The sequence below is a fragment of the Elaeis guineensis genome, chromosome 1, assembly GCF_000442705.2.
Source record: "Elaeis guineensis isolate ETL-2024a chromosome 1, EG11, whole genome shotgun sequence".
NCBI classification, from domain to species: domain Eukaryota; kingdom Viridiplantae; phylum Streptophyta; class Magnoliopsida; order Arecales; family Arecaceae; genus Elaeis; species Elaeis guineensis.
Window position 1 is genome coordinate 154898429 of NC_025993.2, and position 19487 is coordinate 154917915.

Genomic DNA, 19487 nt, shown 5'->3' on the forward strand with positions numbered 1-19487 from the left:
TTTTTTTGAAAAGTTACGGCCATGCAAAGTGGGTTCTCATACCATCCAATCCATATCCGAATATTCGAATATATATATAACTGTATATAATTTTAAATAATATTTATTAATTTATAAAAAAATATACATTCATCTAAACATATTATTGGCTTGATTTATCATTTATTCAGTAATATTTTTAATTTTATAATTATAAAATTTAATATTTAAATTATATTCATAATTATATACATATTTTTAATATCTAAATTATATCTATATCTATTTAAAATAAATATGAATATAAATTTTTATATTTAAATAATATTTATATTTATATTTATCTGATAAAATAAATATGAATATAGATATATTGATACCCGATCAATTTTTTATCCATTTGCAGCTCTACTTTGAGTGGTACATGTTAACCATTTATATCAAAAACAAATGTTAATCATGAAATAATTATCGCAGTTGTGTGTATTTGGGTGGCGAATTCCGGGTGCAACGGAACATTTTGTGACCAGGGGAAAGCGAACGCAGCTCTCCAGCCACACCGACCTCACCCAATCCAATCACAAGTCCCGCTGGGTCTTGAAGATATGGCTCGGGAATAAATTAAAATTTTCGCAGGCCTGACCGCCCCAGTTATAGGTCCAAAGATAGACGCCGGCGCTGGGTGGGAGCGGCGAATCTTGGTAGCTGACCACGGAGGGGGCACGAGGGAAGAGAAAGGCCCGTCTGGTGTCGCGCTAGATTTTGGGCGACTAGCGAGGTCATGCCGGCCGCAAGATCTGCTTCCGGGCCCGCGAGATGGGGCCTCTTATCTCTGCTGATCCTCTCCGCGTTCTCCCACCCCGCCGCCGGCTTCGGAGCTGCGAAGAAGGCGTACATGCGAGAGAAGGTCCGGAAAATGTGAGTCGAATTATCTTTGCCCATCTTCTTTTTTCAAATTTCCGGATATTCTTCGTTATGGCTGCAAGAATTCCTTTTGTTTGACTAGCATTTTTGATCGGGATTTTTTTTTTTGTCTTCAAATTATGTTACAAGTCACATAGATGATTCTTGTAACTAGAAAGAAAGTCCAAGAACTTGTGCAACACGAGAATTTCTGGTAAATAGGGGACGTAGAATTTCTAAAAAATATTTGATGGGAAAAAATTGGATCTTCGGATTAGCTGTTTTGATTTTCTTTGCGACGTCTTTTGCGCCGCGCCCCTAGTTCGATGTTCTTGAAAAATTTTAGATTATCACCAGTTTGGGACCAAAGCTTTTTCTTTTTTCTTTTTTGGGGTAATCTGTTAAGATTCAATCGCCGTTTTGAAAGGAGGGTTGCGTCAGGGAGAGTCATACTTGAAGTGGGTTGCTGAGTGGCGGGATGGGGTGCACTGCAGTTTCATGGCGACCCTTGCAGTACGTGCATGTCTTGAGGGTTGAGGGATTATGTCTCGTGTGTGGTGCGTTTAATTTTTGCACCACATAACAATTGTAGTTAGTCGGATGATACAGTTATTTTACCAAAAATTTGGTTAGATCAGATCTCAGAACTGGATCAATTTGTGATTCAGTTTCTGGGTATTTTTAGCGGGACAGATTGTTTCATCAAGTTTTATGGTTTCGGATGAAATAACAATAAAAGGCATAAAAGGGGAAAACAATTCAGTTCAAAGAAAAATCGACCAAAGATGTCTTATTCGACAATAGATTGTATTGTTTGGAACCTCTGAAGATAATATCTGGTATTTGGGGTTTCACCCCCTTTACAATTGTTCAAATTATTGGTAAATAAAAACACAGTCTGAAACCTCTGCAGACTTTTGGAATTTGATATTCCTCAAGATCTTGATGTGCCTCTAGCTGAAAGTAAACTTACTTGTGCTATGTCAAAATCTCTGTTGTTTCTGGTCCCTTTCTTGGATTCATTATCTTCCAACTTGTTTTTATGACTAATTTATCAATGAACTTAGATAACAACATGCTTCTAGTTAAAATATGCTTTAGCTATGATCATGCTAATAGCAAACTCTTTTTTTTTTTTTTTGTGGTTTTGATTACTTCAATCTTCATACTTAGAAACACAAATATCATTCTTTTTCCCCATACCCATAATCAGTAACTGCCTATTTAGAACGTAGCATTGTGTCTCTGATGCTGGGAGAGGATCTGGAATTCTGGCCTCTATGGAGCATTTACAAGACCATTAAGCAAAGGCAGTTAAAAATTAGAAATATACATTGAAAGTTTTGTCAAGTTCTTAATTCAACTAGCTAAATAATGATGTAAAGTTGCAGTCTGCCTCCAAAGGGTAGTATGGTTTGTTGTGGACATGGATACCAACCAATGATTTTAGAACAATTTTCCATCTATTTGAGCTATATACCAGTGATCATATAATCCTAAAACTAATGTCCCTTAGATTATGACTGCCTTGTACCAGCATTTATATTCTTGGAACTTCTCAACTACTCAGCAAAATGAGGCCTTACTCCTCGGCTAAAAATTCTCAGTAATTAAATGTTATATTTTACTTAATTTTTTCAGGTTTTATCATGCATATGAAAACTACATGGCTCATGCTTTTCCGGTCAGTTCTTCTGCCCTGTGAAGTTTCTTTCTGTGATCTGTTTATCTTGTCTAGCACTAGCAGTCATTATTAATTTTGCTTTCTTTTGCAGCATGATGAACTAAAGCCTCTGACCAAAACTTTCACAGACTCCCTCAGTGAGCTTGGGAATTTGAAGGTGTGGAATTGTTAATAAGCTGAGTTGTTTCTTTTGATTATTATGATAAAACGATTATTTTTTTTTTTTGGGTCAAGTAACTGTTTGTTTATCCTATTTTCAGCTTGAATACTTACCCCAAAATTATAATGGATCAGCCTTATCACTTATTGAATCACTGTCAAGGTATGCCTAACATATTGACTAAGTTTGACTTATCAAAATATGAACTATTCATAGGTGCTGCAACTAATGACTATCAATCATTATCTCAATAATTTTTGGGTTTCAGATGAGTGAGATTTAGATATTGAATGTAGATCTAACGTTGGTGCTTCTGTATTCTTCTGGGATCAGTCCTTGGCATGTTATGCTTCTAATTATTAGAACTTTGAGTGTTGAAAACATGATTTCATGTGAATTATTGCAATGTGTTAACTAATTTGCATAAGTAGGATTTCCTGGTTTAGTTTTAACAAGGTTGATAGGTAATGCGCCTGGTTCCTTGTGTTTTATTTTTACACCATGCATGCACTTAAGCGTCAGGAATATGTTGACAGTGCATATAAACATCTTTTGGTGGTGATAGTCTTTTCACGAGGTTGATAGGTGATGCCCTCTCTGTTTGGCTTATTGCAGTCTTGTTGTCTTAGGTAACTTCACAGAATTTCAAAGAGGAGTTCTTTGGCTTTCTGATAACCTGACGTTTGACGTAGATGCTCGGGTAAATCTGTTTGAGGTATATGCTTTAGTTCTTCCATCTTTTCTTATTACTAATCTAAGAAGAATATATGTATATGTATATGTGTGTATGGTTGGAAGTTGGATTCAGTGAACTGATACTTATGTCATTATGGTGTTCTAACAGTTTTGTTTTTCCTATTTCTTGTTACTTTTGTAGTGCAACATAAGAGTTCTTGGGGGGCTTATTTCTGCACATATACTTGCAACTGATACTAAAAGCAGGTTAGATCATGGATTATACAAGAATCAATTGCTCAATCTTGCTGAAGACTTGGGACAACGCTTCCTACCTGCATTTGATAGTCCCACTGGCTTGCCATATGCATGGATTAATCTGAAGGTACTGCATGTAAATTTGCTTCTGTTATTCTAAAGTTTTCATTTGTGTAGCATCTTTTCCAAGTTTCTTTGAGCTCTTTACTAGTTCCTCATAGAGTGACTGGTGATACAAAGAGATCTTTTAGGGGGAGGGTTGTTGTGGAGGTTGCGGTGGTGGTGGTAGGAGGGTTGCATGCACAATTATTCCCTAATAAATAGATTACATTATAATGCACTATTTTGCTGATTGCTTAGTGATAATCTTACGGAGTTAACTGACATACATAGAATAAGTGTACTCATTGCTTTAGATTTAATTGTGTTTCACATTGTTGAACTGCAAAATTACATCATCTGGAGCTTCGCATGCACTAAGTTGTGCTGTGAGTTCTTAAAGTAGGTCATACAGATTGGAGGACATAAATGGAATTTGTGAGAAAGGATTCCTTGCCTTGTCAAAGAAGATGGTCTTAGATGTAATCTGTGAGAGAACTTAAGCCAAACTAGCTTAAAATATATGAAAATTTTGTTTAAGGTTATTATAAAATGGTACTTATCACTTTGTATTTGATGAGACTTGTTATTCAAGTTGCATTAACCATCGAGCATAGATAAGATATATTTCTGATGACTATCCAAAAATCAAGGATGCAATTATTAGAAAGCTCCAGTTTCATTCTAAAAGCTTTTTGACTATTTGACTTTGCCTTCATGAGTCCTTTGCAATTTTTTCTCTCAACTTTGCATCTACCATCATTGCTAGCATATCTGATTGATAAGTAGAAGTTATACCTTCACTTTTATTCCATTAGGTCATCCCCCCTTTTTTTCATCCACTGTGACTTCAGGCTGCATTCTTAGTAAGGTCTCAGATTTTTGTTGCACACGTCTATCCTGTCTTGAGTCACTTTTCCACCTCTCAAGCCTTGGTTAACTAACTCCTGTATCAGAGTGATCTTTTCTTATCCTGTTCTTGTTATACCAAAAATACAGCATAATACTGTTCATGCCCAGCCCCATGCCTGCTTAGAAAGGGGTTGATGGTTGATGCTTATTTTACAATAGGCTGCAAAAAAGGATCAAATAATGCAAGGAGGTGTAGCTTATGATTTCATTCATTCAAATTTTCTTTCTTATCTTGGGAGACTCTTTGAGAAATTTATTCTGGCAGGTATGTGATTTTTTATGATTTTATTCTGTAACTAGGTGCCTTTAGTCTTGCATATCATTCTATGCAGCTTGACTTGGATATTTCTTTTCTTCTGTCTTAAAACTGTAAAAGTAATAAAATTTTTGGACAGATGTGAGCTGCCGGTCATTACTGCATGAATAACTTGGATGATATTACTTAGACAATGTAATAAGAAACGCCAGTATTGAGTTGTTACTACATAGAGTCAAACTTGCACAAGAGGATTTAGGTTTATAACATGGTAATTAAAACTTCTCCTTTTCAGTTCTGGTTTATCTGCATTAGTGTTCCAGTAGAAGGACACTTTTGCTTGATGCTCTATATTTGGAACGTTACATTTGTTTCATGTGGGATTATTGAAACTGGAATATTATGGATTGAAGGAAATGCTTTAGAATTATGTCTTCCCCTCATTTCTTGCTGAAGCATATTACTGCTTGAAAGTTCCATGTCAAAAGAGATTGTTATCTGCTGGGTTTATTATTAATATATAGACAACTGGTATAACGGTAATCTTCTTACAAATACTAGATTTTGTTGATCAAAACTGTAAAATTTATGTTTTGACAGAATGGAGTAATGGAAAATGAGACAACTGAAACTAGCACATCGGGTTGTGGTGAGAGGGCTAATCATTAACTCTTCTGGGTGCAATGCTCTTTCAGTTTCCAGGGACTAAATAACTACTTCTATCTTCAGGTTCTCTTATTCTTGAAATGGGAGCATTGTCACGATTAACTGGTGACTCTAAATATGAAGCTGTGGCTCTTCGTGCTCTCCGCAAATTATGGAGCATGAGAAGTTCTCTGAATCTTTTAGGTACAACTCTTGATGTTGTCACTGGGGAGTGGATAGAATGTTCATCCGGCATTGGCGCTGGTACTTTCTCCTGCTTCAGATAATTATCTGCATAAATTTCCTTTCCAGCATGGTTCATACATTATTACCTTGTTATGTTCCCAAGTTCCAATGATCCAAGGTCCTAGGAAGGGAGAACTTAGGACAGGCCTAAACTTTGGCATTTTTTGGACAAAATGGTTGTCCTAGGACTTGAACCTGTGCCATTGCACTTGTTAGCCCAAGCCTTTACCATTGCACCAAGCAATGGCCCCTCTTTCTAGGATAGTTCATCAGATTAGAATATCAGGTTCATTAATATCTTATTAGCTAAGAATATGTTTGTTAGGATGTTATGTAATGATGCCTTTTTGCTTATCAACTGGCAATATATGACCTAAAATTTCAACATTCATTTGTATGTATGGTTGGGTTTTCTTAACATGTTTCTGATACATTTTTTTATTCTAATTTTTCTCACCTCTTGTAGGAGTTGATTCATTCTACGAATATTTAATCAAAGCCTACATTCTTTTTGGAAGTGATGAGTACTGGGACATCTTTCATTCAGCTTATCTAGCTGTGCAGAAATACTTCCGGCATGGCCCATGGTACAGCACTGAGCATTTCTCTTCCTGTTTGTGTGGAAATCTCAATTCTGATATCGATCAATGTTTTTCCTGCCATTCTGTTTCAGAAACTACTTGTTAGGAAAAAGTTCCTTTAACTTTTAAATGGTGATTTGATTTGAAAGGTATGAACGGTATCTGTAGATTAAAAGCCCTTACTAAAGTACTGTCATGTGCTAGAAAAAAGTTGGAATTAAATGCCTTCAGCTTATAAGGTCAGTTAATGAATTATAGATCATTTATTAATCATAGAAGTCAATGTTGGCACCTAAAATTTTGGGCTGCCTAGCATGTGAGATGTATGTAGTCTTTTTAACTCTTGTTAGTGACCAAACACTCCAGGGATAAGATTGAGAAGATATCTACAGAATGTTGACATCAATCCTCTTGTGCCAAGCCTTTGACGTTAGATGCCTCTTACTAAATATCAGGGTCAAAGTGCTAGACCATTCAGAAAAAAAGGAAAAAAGAAAAGTACTGGTTAATGCACTATAACTGCTCTTCTGTACTTTCCTAGCACGTGCAACTAATGAAATTTTCATGGCTTAAAGCGAGGTCAGAGTTGTGGTTCTGGTACTTGGTCAAGTGCCTACAGGTACTATAGCATTATACCATGTCAACACGTGGTACAGTAGTTGATGGTGACACAGAAAAGGTGACACCAACTATCATGTGCCAGTGCAGTACAGTACAGACTGGCGTACTGATACTGGTCCATGTCAGTGATATGGTATGATATGGCCAGTATAACTGGTACAACATGGTACCTAAAACATTGCTTTAATGACGCTAAGCATGGTTCTTTTCATTTTTTTGTACATGTTTCTTTTGCTGATACTTTTTTGGCCTTATCATGCTTTTCTAATAAACCTATTGACTTACACAAGATATGACTGCATTTTGCAAAAATATTATGCTAAGATTCATCTATATTTTATATTCTGAATCTGCAAATACCACCCTATAATATACTATCATGTTCTGCATGCAGTCTTGATTTTTTGTTTCTCTGCTTCCTAAAATCTTGACATTCAATTTTATAATTCATCCTCTAGATTTCATACGAACTCCAGTTTTGTTGTACTATCAGGTATCATGAAGCTGATATGAGAACCGGAAGAGCAACCTACTGGCAGCTCACAAGCCTTCAAGCTTTCTGGCCTGGTCTTCAGGTTACCATTTAGGCCCCTAAAATTCTCATACGATTTTTTGCCATATGATTGCAACATTCACATATGATTTATTCCCATATGTGCTAAAGAAAACAAAAAAAAATCCCATATGATTGCAAAATATAGATACACTAATGTTCATCCATGATTAATTGCCAACAGATTCTTGTGGGAGATATTGCTGCCGCCAACTCATCACATCGTGAATTTTTCCATGTATGGCAGAGGTTTGGTGTGCTACCTGAAAGGTATATCTGGTGCCTAATCTATTCTACAATCTATCCGTCAAAAGAGACCATTTTTCTGGCTTCTAGTTTCAACCACCAAGAATTTTGAAAACAAAAAACAGATTCATCTGATCTTGTCTGTCAAATTATGACTGTTGTTTAAACTATTATTGTGCAACAGCTGCATGAGAATTTTGTAGTTACTGTCAAAACTCGAGAAGCAAGTGACAGGGTGAATGCAATATCTTGTTAAAATACTAGGCTACCTGAGAGCCATGCAGTGTCCTGCATTTATAAGACCAATAAACTCTATGACAAAAAAGAAAATGTATACTCATATAGAGAACAATAATGCGTAACTGGATGTCACACTATTAAAAAAATAATGCATAAGTATAACACATGCACAACCAATGTTGTAAAACTTGGTTTTGCTTGGGTTTGCAGGGTTGCAGTTTAAAAAAGATAGAAAATATTCAAAGAAGGAAAATGGAAGGAAACAAAGGACCCCAGAATAATTGTTGCACAATGGAGAGTGCTTCTGTTATAAATATAGGATTTTTTTTTTTTTATATAGTTTCAATAGTTCTAAGCTAAAGTTATTTTGTTTATAGATGAAATTCAGAAAGCATTGCTGATATATTGCACTGTGAAAATATGTATTAGTTTCTTATTGAACTTCCATTGTTCAAAACTACCCTCCATATTGCAACCATGAAGCTTTTTTATCCCTTGCACGTTGAAGCCGTTTTTTTTTTGTCTTTTATCAGTAGGGCCTCCAAATATCTTAAATTTGGGGATTTTATTTTATAGTTTTGAGGTTAAGCAGTTTATTCTAGACACTTATAGATACAATGGTTATACTTGTTTAGATAAAAAACAAGCTGTTATTATTGCACATGATGGTTCCTTCTATTTAGTCATTCACACTACTTTCTACAAAGTATTAGCATAGGGACCTTCGCGGCTGAGTTACCTTTACACTCTTGCCCACCTCATAGAACTCAAGTCAGATACCTGTCAAACCCTTGGATACTTATCAAAATTTGTTAATTTTAGTTTTTAGAAATTGCTCAAGGATTGAGCTCTCAAACAGTTAGTTTGACCCATTATGATAATGTTAACAATGAGATTTTGTTCTTTTTAAAGTTTGGTTAAGAATATGCATATCAAATAATTGTATGGATTGCCCATTTCCTTAAATTCTTAAGCTAATTGAAAGTTTGGATGAGAAAGCTGCATATTGGAAAACCTTAACAAACACATCCTTTAATATTCTTTTATAAAATACTTAAATGTATATATTTTAGTTAAAATTATTTTTCTACATTTTCCCCTATCATTTTTTTTTCGCTTCTTGCAAAGTCAGATATTTGGACATGTGTCTGGATCCAATTCTCATGTTTGTATCGATGCAACATTGCTCGCCAAAGGCTTTGGCATGTAGTGGGGTTAAGGTGACCTGCATGTCTTAGTCTAGAAGTTCTTATAGGGATTTAGGTCATGGCTTGCTGTACTACCCCATACCATCCAGTATGAGACATACCGTACCATATCGGTATGGTGTTTCATACCATACCAACAATTGGTATACTGTCTCATACCATATCGAACCGCGAACTGATGCTATCATAGGATGGTATTGCTTTGGGGTTCGGTATCAAAATGGCAAACCTTGATTTAGGTGTTGATCACTAACTCAAATTTGAAAAATAGATTTATTAATAATAAGTTACACATTTTAAGTTTTAGTCATTTTTGGTTAAACCTGGCCAGAATCACCCAAAACTTAAAATGGAGGGATGATTTGGATCACCTCCATCCAAAAATGTTCCAAATTGGCTGAAATAGATGCATTTTGGCTGAAACTTCTAACCTACTGTGAATCATAATAGGCCCAAATAGGTTGGTCAAGGCTAAAACTTAAACAAGATTTGTTGTTTTGGTACCGGATTCCATACCAATACCATCATGTTATTATGTTGGTACGCTCAGTATAGGAGTCAGTTTGGCATACCGACACTTAGTACGTCCCCCCATACCACGTGCCGGTTCAGTATTAATATATGGTATAGTCAGCTCGCACTGGTACCGAGCATATGACAAATGATGCTTAAAACCTTGTGCACAACACAATTGATTTCTAGTCTCTCAACATCTCTCTTAAACTTTTGTTTTATCATAGAGAATACAAGTGTGTTGAGAGGGAAAAAACAAGCTGACCATGCAGCATGTGGTATATTTGCTAATATTGAAGGGAGTTCATGCTGAGGGTGCTAGGTTAAAGTTTTTGGCAGTTGTATCAAATTACTTGGGATCAAATCCCATCTTCACCGGGGTTTGGGGGAATAGGGGTATTTGCAGGAGGGCTGACCCTCATTGTGTAGCCTATTGCCTATACTTCATTTCTACCCGAAAAAAGAGAGTGTAGGTGAGGTGGAATAATAGTAGCTTGTGGACTGGGACCAGAAAAAAAAAAAGGCTTGATTTTCTGAAGCCTAAAATATGAGCTTCTGTGAATTTAAAGAGGCATGGCTAGTGAAACTTGGGAATAATGCAGTGGAATGAATCATTATGCCTTTCCACGAATCAGCCTATTACATAGACTCGCATCAGAGATGGTTCTATAGGTTGACCACCCTAAAGGACAGCTTGCTTGATGGTTGTGGAACTTGTTAACATCCCTTTTCTCTTTCTTTGATGTTTAACAGTTTGAGATGAGAAATTTTTGGCTGATTAATAATAAAAGATTATCTTGTTAAATAATCTTATGTCCTGTAAGTCATTTTATTATTATTATTTTGGATTGTCTTTCTCAGCATAAATCTGTAAAATAGGTACTTCTTTTTTTGCACCGTTTTACATTGTGGACAGCTAACTTTAGTATCATTACAGCTTCCTTTAGTAACCATTACAGCTTGATATTCCAAATGTAAAACTTTTGCTTCTGTTGGTTTGTTTCAGTGTATATTGTAATTTTTTGTTACTTGCAATGGCAATAGCACATAAAAGATTGGTAATTAAGAAACTTCTTTTTATACCTTACTTCCTTTCTTTGACATACTATATCATCTCTCTGAGGCGACGTAGTAGCCAATGCCTATGTCAGATGGGATATCTCTTTGTTTTTACAGGTATCTTTTGGACCATGACATGTTGCATCCTACGGAGAGATATTATCCATTGCGCCCTGAACTTGCCGAATCTACATTTTACCTTTATCAAGCAACTAAAGGTCTTGGAACTGTTTTATAGATGTAATTGAAATTTTATCAGTTGAACTGCAAAAAGTACATTGAGAAATGTAGGGATAAAATGAGGAGGTCCCTAGTTCTTTATCATGCACCTAGAGGTCATGAACTCTTTCAAAATTTACATAATTGTCTGTGCATGTGCATGCATTGGTGTATGGGTGCAAACATGCAGCGTCCATGTCCATATGCAGGTGCATGTGCTAGTATGTTGACAAATGGGAAATAAGCATTTGAACAAGGCAATAAATGTCACATTGAAAGTTAAGAAGTTGGTATGTGCTTGTACCTGTGGTTTGAAAAAATGGATAGCAAGTAGATAGCTGAAGATTAAACATCTTATGATTTAGTCTTCGCATATGTTGAGGTTGTTAATGTTTTGGGTGGAAAAATGTATATGCTTAATTTGTCATAGAACTGTAATTGTTTTTCAGAATCTGATATGTACGTGTAAGTTGGTTTTGTATTTTCTTAACTAGTTAGTGCATTTAGGAAAATTTAGAACCTGAAGTAGAAACCATGTAAAATTCTAAACATACTTTAGTTTAAAAAGGAAATTGCTTTAAGGTCTTGCCATTAAATTTTAGTTTCTCAAATTTAAACTTGATTTACATTTTCTGGAATCAATTTTATGAAAGCACATCTTTGCAACATCTTTCACAGTTTGGTTCTTTTTCACATAAAGTTACCGCATGTTGCTATTGCATTTTCTCTGAGAAATTAAAAGTCCTACTTTCATTGGTGGTCAGGATGTTTTGAGTGTATCATTGTCTAAATTTTTATGATCTAATAGTTCTGTTATTGTCTTAAACCAAATCTATTCTTGATTTCCATGATGTCTGTGTAATAAGGACCTCTTATGATTCTTATGTGGATTCCACCTATGATCTTTTTTTTTCCTTTAGAAAAAGAGAGAGCATGATTTTGGCAGCTGATGACAGATATTTCAAGTATTTTTATAATCTTAATTGTGGATGATTGATACAGCTAAGCAGTGTATGATGCGGCAATAACAAAAAGTTATTATAGCAAGAGATGAACATCTAGTCACATTTAAGAGTAGGTGAAATGTGTGACCGTAGATTATTATTTCCTAAGTAGAAGAGAGATCAACATTGTAAGGTGGTGCTCATAAGCTCATGTCCTAGATGCTTGCTCATGGAGCAAAGAATGGAAATAGAACTCCACATTTCCCCAGGATAACATAGTGGGACTTAGAGCAAGAAAACATCTTTTAGGATAAAATTTAGGAATTTGGTACTAGTGAACCAATTCAAGATTTCAAACCAAATGATGGAGATATATAAGCAGAGTTGCTAAAGAAGTTTCTTGAGAGCCTAAAGGTAAAAGAAATATTTATAAAGAAACTTTGTCATGAAATGGCAAGTTGCAGATGAGCTATAAGAGAAAAGGACCATGCTCTTATTAGAGACAGAACAAAAGTCACCAGGGACTTTAGCAGATGTAAAGTCAAGCATGTAGGTGCCGGCTGTGCCTGTCCATACCAACAGGCACATGCCATGCCAAGCCAGTGTTTAGCACCCGCCGGTATGACACTTATTTAATCTTTTCTTGGTACATCACCATTTAACCTTTTTCTTATAACTTTTAATTAAATTTATTTTTAAATCCTTTGTTTTTTTTTCCACGGTTGCTTTGCACGTATGCTGCTTTAGCATGGCATGACATTTCCATGCTAGTGGGTGACTAGCAATCCCACTGATGTTGGCTTGTGAAATCTCGAGCAAGGTTCAAAAATAAGGATAGATGAAGCAAACAAGGCTAAATATGCAACTTTTGGTAATTTTTAGGTTGGAACAAGAAAAGAAAAGGGAATTTATAAATTTAGCCAGGACAGGGTTAAGAAAATCAGAGATGTAAACCAAGTTTGACGTATTAAGCATGAGGTAGTAGAATATGGAGAAATATGTGAAGTATGAAGAAGATGAATTTGTTAGTTTTAGATATTGTGGAAAGAAGACTATCAAAAAGAATTCCTCAAATGAGGCATAGTTAAGAAGTTTCCATATGCTTCTTTCAATTCAAGCGAAAAAAGAAAATCTAATTAGAGATTGCTTTGAGAAAGATGCTCAAGGGAAACACATTTGGCTGGATAAAAGTACCGATCAAAAAGTTTGGAAGTTCTTGGAATGGGGTTAATGTGTTTGACAGCTTATTTGGTGAGATTTTGAAAGCACTAGATCACCACCAAGTGCTTGCTTGTATGGTAGCGCCATGTGCCAGTTGGGCAAAAGGGTGGGCTTTTGAATCTGGTTGGAGTCAGCCCTCAACAGGTGGCTTGGGTATATGTTAGGAAGGTGGGGTTAGCCCTTTCTAATCTAATCTTAAAAAAAGACACCAAACAAAAAGAAAACACCAGGTAGAGTGCCTACCTGTTGCAGTGGCTGTAGTGACTAGAGGCATGCCCTTGTCTTCAGTTATTGCAAGAAAGAGAGTCTTACGGCTGTTGCAATCATCTTTCTCATTGTTGTTCACTTTCTTAGTGACATAAGGGGTAGACATTTGTACAAATCAAATGTACAAGGAAATTCATTCATCGAATGAACGATCAGATGCTAGTCACCTACTCTTTTTAGAAGATTTTTGTTCTTCTTTGAACAAAGAATTGACTAGTTTGATCAGTTGTTAAATGCTGATATCCAATTTTGGGCTTTTGACTTCTATCAGGAAGATTTGATTATTTAAGTCCCTAGTTGTTACGAATGGCATGAAGAAAAAGGATATGAGATATGTAGTAAATGGTTAAAGTGCTTGATCCCAGACAGTGGAGTCTTGGACAGAAGGTTGTCGATATCCTCATCATCGAGGGTGACCAACTTTATCAAATAATTCTATGCTGCTGTTGGTGTTTAGAAGCACATGATGTTGGGGCTTGTGGAGTTGATTTGGGACAGGCCTAATACCCAGATTTTGGGGCCTACTGCCAGGTTGGCCATTGGGTATTAGTGTGTCCAGCTGCTAAGGCTCTTACCAAAATAGAAAAGAAGACTATCCACCATCCCACCTCAAATGTGTGTATTTATATGTATGTATGTGTGGTATGTATTTATGTATGCGGTTTCTGACTCTTTTTAAGGGGTGAGATTCCAAAGTAGATTTTTGTTCATGAGCATTTGCAAAATGCCTGGGCTTGTTGTGCACCTAAACCCCTTAAATCTCTATGCAGCAAAAATTTAAGCAGAAAACTTTGATTCCTGGAGACACATCTTGCTACTTTAGTTCTTTTAATTTTATAATTATGCTACTCTTAGACTACCCATTACATGAAAAAGTGGAATGATCGCAATGCAGAACTAGATGAATTTTTTATCATTTTTCCTTCCACCGGGATTAACATTTACTCATACATATCAGATCCTTGGTACATGGAAGTGGGCGAATCAATCATCAACTCTCTTAATTCTTATGCCAAAGTGGATGGTGGTTTTGCAAGTATCAGAGATGTTATGACCATGCAACAAGAAGATCATCAGCATAGCTTCTTCCTTTCTGAAACGTGAGTTATCCTATGTTTGCTGATATGGAAAAGCCAAACGTTTATGAAAATGAGCACTTTTATTGTTGATATGTTAAGACTTCATGAAATAACTCTTTTCCTCTTTTCCTCTCAGGTGTAAATATCTTTATCTTCTATTTGATGATTCATTTTTGGCCGATAAAAATTATGTATTTACCACTGAGGGTCACCTTCTTCCTATAAGAAGTTCTTGGCATGAGAAACTGCCAGAGTCCTACATAAGTAATTGGACATCAATAAAGGTGCTATCTCTATCCCTTGGCATTAATTCACAACAATATTTAAGTTACTTTGGCATAGGTTTGCATTTCAACGTGAATTAGTCATAGAAATATCCACGTCTATTTATTCATTATTTTTCCCCATTATGTAATAATCTTTTTATCAGTCTCTTTGGTTTGAGGTTCGTGCTTTGAAGATGAGTGCTGATTCTTATAATGAGTGTTGTATTCTCTCTATCCATACTGTTTTAATTCCTGGGAAATTTAAAAGGTTGCTCCTTGCTACACAGTTCCATTAGCTTAAATAGAAAAATTAGCTTAGTCTATCTACCTTTTGGTTGGTTTTTGATGTTTCCTTGTTGACTCCGACTTGTCAAAACATGTCCGGTTTAGAAAGCCTGTGTTATCTCAAAGCAAGATTCATCATCTCGGTATCAGCCCCGTACCGGTGTCAATTTGTTAGTGTGTCGGTACAGAACCGGTTTGGCATACCAAGTGCCGGTACACACCCTGTACCATATATTGGTACCGAACCGGTATGATATGGTATGCCTCGTAGCATCTAATTTGATATGTTATGGCAAACCTTGCCTTAGAGGGTTGACACTAGAGTAAAAGCTGATGATATAATTTTCTCAAACTTTGTTATTTCATACCCTGATTCTTAGAACTGATTCTGTATAGATTGTAGAGGTTGAAACATGCTGCTTTTCCTATAAATGTAGCAAGTTCTACATGTTATAATTAACTAAATTTTTTAAGCATTTCAGATTCTTACTTTATTGCAATGGCAAAGAGGTAAATGGTGCACATATAGGTTGGCTGATAAAAACAGATCCAGCAATTTAGAGGAAGAATATAGTTTGCTAGAAAGGATATCTGAGAATATGAGGCTGCACATGTGAGAGGATAAAAAGGGATATGATGATAGAGTGAAGGTCTAGATCTGATGCATTCAAGCTGGGTCAAGCTTCTCTACAAATAGATTTTTTTTTCCTTCCCCCTGTTGTAGTAAATGAGAATAACTTACAAGCATTTTGGATTGTTTAAATAGATTAGTTTGATGGCAAAAACATAGCAATCAAGGTTCCAAAATCCAACTGTGCCCATTCTATCCCTTGCCAGTTGGCATGCGCTGTGTATTGGCATCTGGCACTGATCAGCATGGCACCTGCTAATTTAATTTTCAAATATTTTTAACTTAACAAGAGTATCTTTTATTATTATTATTATTGTTTCATCATGTGGCACATGTTCCTGCATGCCGACTGGCATTATTACTTGAAATTTTCGGAATAATTATGGATGTAAAGTAAAATTAGAAAAAGTGTGAGACAGGGAGCTCAATAATGTATACACTTTTAGGAGGAAAACTGTGATACCACCATGGTAAACATTTTGTTCAAATTGTAGTTTGGAGTTGTTGAAAAGTGCTGAGGGAAGTTTCACAGTCAGTGATTCATTTTATCTAAAGGCAATTATTTTCCAATGTACAGCTTCACTATCACAAGGGGGACATATCAAAGCCCTTATTATATACTTAAATGGTATGAATAAGCAATAAAAATGTGTGACATGCATCTTTTGGGATCATAAGAGGGTTAGTAGTTACTGAAATGGCAAGAAAAGGCGGTTTGAGCTGTGTATGTGGGTATGTATTGGGTCTAGTGATGACATAAAAGACCAAGTTGATCCTAAGAATTGGTCGACCATGACAGTTAGGACCGCAATGATTCATAACACGAATCTCAAGATGTGAGCCATCTCATTCCATGTCAGCACCTCCTGGCTTGACTGATATGGCTCCTAGGGGGAGGTGACATATTATTCTTCTTATTTTTGTTGGGCTGACTGGATCTCAATTGAAGATTTTAATGTTGACTTCATGAAAACTTCATTTTGGGGCTTTGGCATAAATCTTTGTTGGAGGACAAAGATGTAGGTGTTGTCACATCTTTGATGAGTGAAATCACGGTCAAACAGCAATGGATATCCAAACAGCAGATGACATACTACCATTAGCAACATGTCACACTATGCTTCATCTTCCTGGACCTTCCCTCAATAGGAAATGAAGCACTTATGGGCGATGGGAATGGTTTACTTTAGTCACTGATCTGAGCCATTTGATAGTGCTTTGGCTTGTTGGTTTTCAGACAGAGCTTGTCGATCAACTATTTTGAGGCCACATTTTCTGTTCTACCACCATCTATGATGACATTGATGAGCTTGTTGTTGTAGTTTATGAAGCATTGGGAGATTTTATGTTTCTCTAATCTTTGTTATCTTCTCCTTGGAGCATTGCAAGCAAGCTGGTGAATATTGATTTATGATGGCACTAAATTGATGGTTGATATTGTTATTATTACAAATATAAAAATCCTTAGTTGCTTAGTTCGTTGTAACTGTTAATTATACTTGTTGGATTATATGTTACCGAGACAATTTATGTTCATTGTCCTTAACTATTTAGGAGCTACTAGTGTTTAACATATGCGTTGCATGTCAAAGATCATGCAATAATTCAAATTTCACTCAAAAGAATATTCTATATTAATTAATGCAAAATAATGATCATAAATTTGTAGTAACTGTTCCTCTTGTCTCTCGTCCTGCATTTCTCTTACCTGATCCATTAAACCTAGCTAAATTATCAAGTCATCTCTTATTACTTAAAAGAGGAGAAATCTCCGATATGTTTTATGACTTGGTCAAAGGAAATGGTAGAGAGAGGAAGGAATTGATATAAATTAAGGAGAGAAAAGGTAGCTATCTTTGTAACTGTGAAAAAACCTCTTTATTTTCATTTAAATGGATGTCTATAATCTTTTAAATAGATGAATGTAATAAGAGATTAATGGAGTAACTATTGTATTTATAAATATATTAACATTAAATTAGTGTGCTAATGAAATAAAAGATTTAAATTATAGCGAGGTATTAAAGGAATATGCAATTGATTTGATGAATAGGAATTAAGGAAAATTATGATCAGTTTCAATATAATATAAGATAATGGTACAAAATAACTCACTATTCATACTAATCGATATGAAACAAATGAGTTAATAAGATAATTCATTTGTATAATAAAAGATATAATGAAAGAAATATAACCCATTAGAAGGCGTTAAATATTTCTCTGTTTGAAGAAATTCAGATACGACCAAAACCAAAACTATTTGCTTTTAGGAGTACTATAGAATTATGCAGCATGCATATGAGAATTTATCTTTAATTTCAAAAAGGCTACTCTGATTTTGACAAATCTGTGCATGCCAATGTGTATTATTACTTGAAACATATGGTTCTTAAATTTAAAGTTCTTCGTAATCCTGTGAAGAATCAGCAATTCTTGAAGCTTGTTATGGTGTCCGTAGTGTCTCATAATTTTTCTTTTTCAGTCAGGATCCAAGTATTTGAAAGCTGAGATTTTTCCCGGTTTTTCTGTGTTGTATTTACATATTGATCTTTTGGCAAGTATTGCTTTTGACTCTGAGTGAGATAGAAGAAACCTGAAGGCATTTTCTAATTCGAACTTAGCCTCAGAAACGTAGGATCTATAAATCCATCAAATAGCTGGAAAAAGCTTGCTGTTAATGCTGTTGAATATCCAGTCTAGTTTGCTGAGACTAGGTTGTTAACCAATGATGTTTTATGTTATTGTAGAATGGAAATCAAGGAACACATGCAAGTGCAATGTCTTTACAAGTTTGTCCGGCAATGTTCATTGGTGGAAATATCACTCCTTGGGTTGAGAGTGCCTGCCATGTCCCTGATTCACGTGTGGATCACAGGTGTATTACTGATGATGATTGTGGTATTGATTCAACCACCTGTAGGCGAAGAACTTGCAGTATGGCTGGATATTGTGGATTATGGTTGTTCATATTATGATTCCTCAGCAGCAATCCTAGATGTAATAGTGAGCATTCATTTATTAACAAAAATAATAAAGTAAAAAAATATTATACAACTTGTGCAGGAGTAATATTCTGAGTTGTTGATAGTTTCACCCGAAATGCTGATAGAGGTTTATGATAGGGTATTTTCATACTCATGTTTCTGATTAACTTTTAGATGGATCTGTTGCATATCAACTCGATGTAAGATCGTTCTTGTGTGCAAGTTGGTCATAGTTAATAAGGCATCATAAGGTTGATTCGTTCCTCTACAAAGTTTTTACTATTTTATGTGGATCAGATTCTTAACATGATTGTCTTGAAGCTAAATTGACTTTTGTAAGCTTTTTTTTTTTATCCCTTTTTTTCCCTTTCGGGATATCTGGATACGCGATTACCGTGAAAATTGACTTGCTGGCAGGGTATTGGTACAATAGACGTATTGCACTCCTAGCGTCAGTTGTTTTGGCGAAGTCGATCCATCTGCTTGATGCATCTGTGGAAGCAAACTGATGTACAGTGGCGTCTACCATACTTCACGTTTTTTATTTGAACTTTTCCCCGTGTGAGAATTAACCGCCCCATTCAAATTACTGTCATTTTTCTACTCTAGAGACTCTGGAACTCTTCTTTATTTCCTTTTCGAAGTCAAAGAATAAAAACCTTGATCGAGAGGTTGATCTCTGGTGGAACCCTATATCTCGCCCTGTACCTAGTTCTTAGCAGAGCGGGTGCCACCATATGGAACTATATC

General features: G+C 35.7%; 1 protein-coding gene across 3 annotated transcripts; it reads left to right on the forward strand.

Annotated features, from left to right (window-relative positions):
- The first annotated feature begins 606 nt into the window (after window positions 1-606).
- Window positions 607-19416, forward strand: LOC105039155 (alpha-mannosidase I MNS5). Of its 3 annotated transcripts, none has more exons than XM_010915187.4 (15): window positions 607-897; window positions 2524-2566; window positions 2658-2723; window positions 2827-2888; window positions 3342-3441; window positions 3604-3786; window positions 5527-5575; window positions 5656-5835; window positions 6284-6404; window positions 7513-7594; window positions 7757-7842; window positions 10956-11056; window positions 14448-14589; window positions 14705-14852; window positions 19155-19416. In XM_010915187.4, exons 1-15 carry the CDS (start codon window positions 761-763, stop codon window positions 19185-19187), a joined length of 1533 nt encoding a protein of 510 aa, XP_010913489.1. In that variant the 5' UTR covers window positions 607-760; the 3' UTR covers window positions 19188-19416. The 3 variants fall into 3 exon arrangements, with proteins under 3 accessions (XP_010913489.1, XP_010913486.1, XP_010913490.1); XM_010915184.4 differs by lacking the exon at window positions 19155-19416 and adding an exon at window positions 18501-18807 and having other exon boundaries at window positions 611-897; XM_010915188.4 differs by lacking the exon at window positions 19155-19416 and adding an exon at window positions 18501-18807 and having other exon boundaries at window positions 820-897; window positions 3356-3441.
- Window positions 19417-19487: the final 71 nt, after the last annotated feature.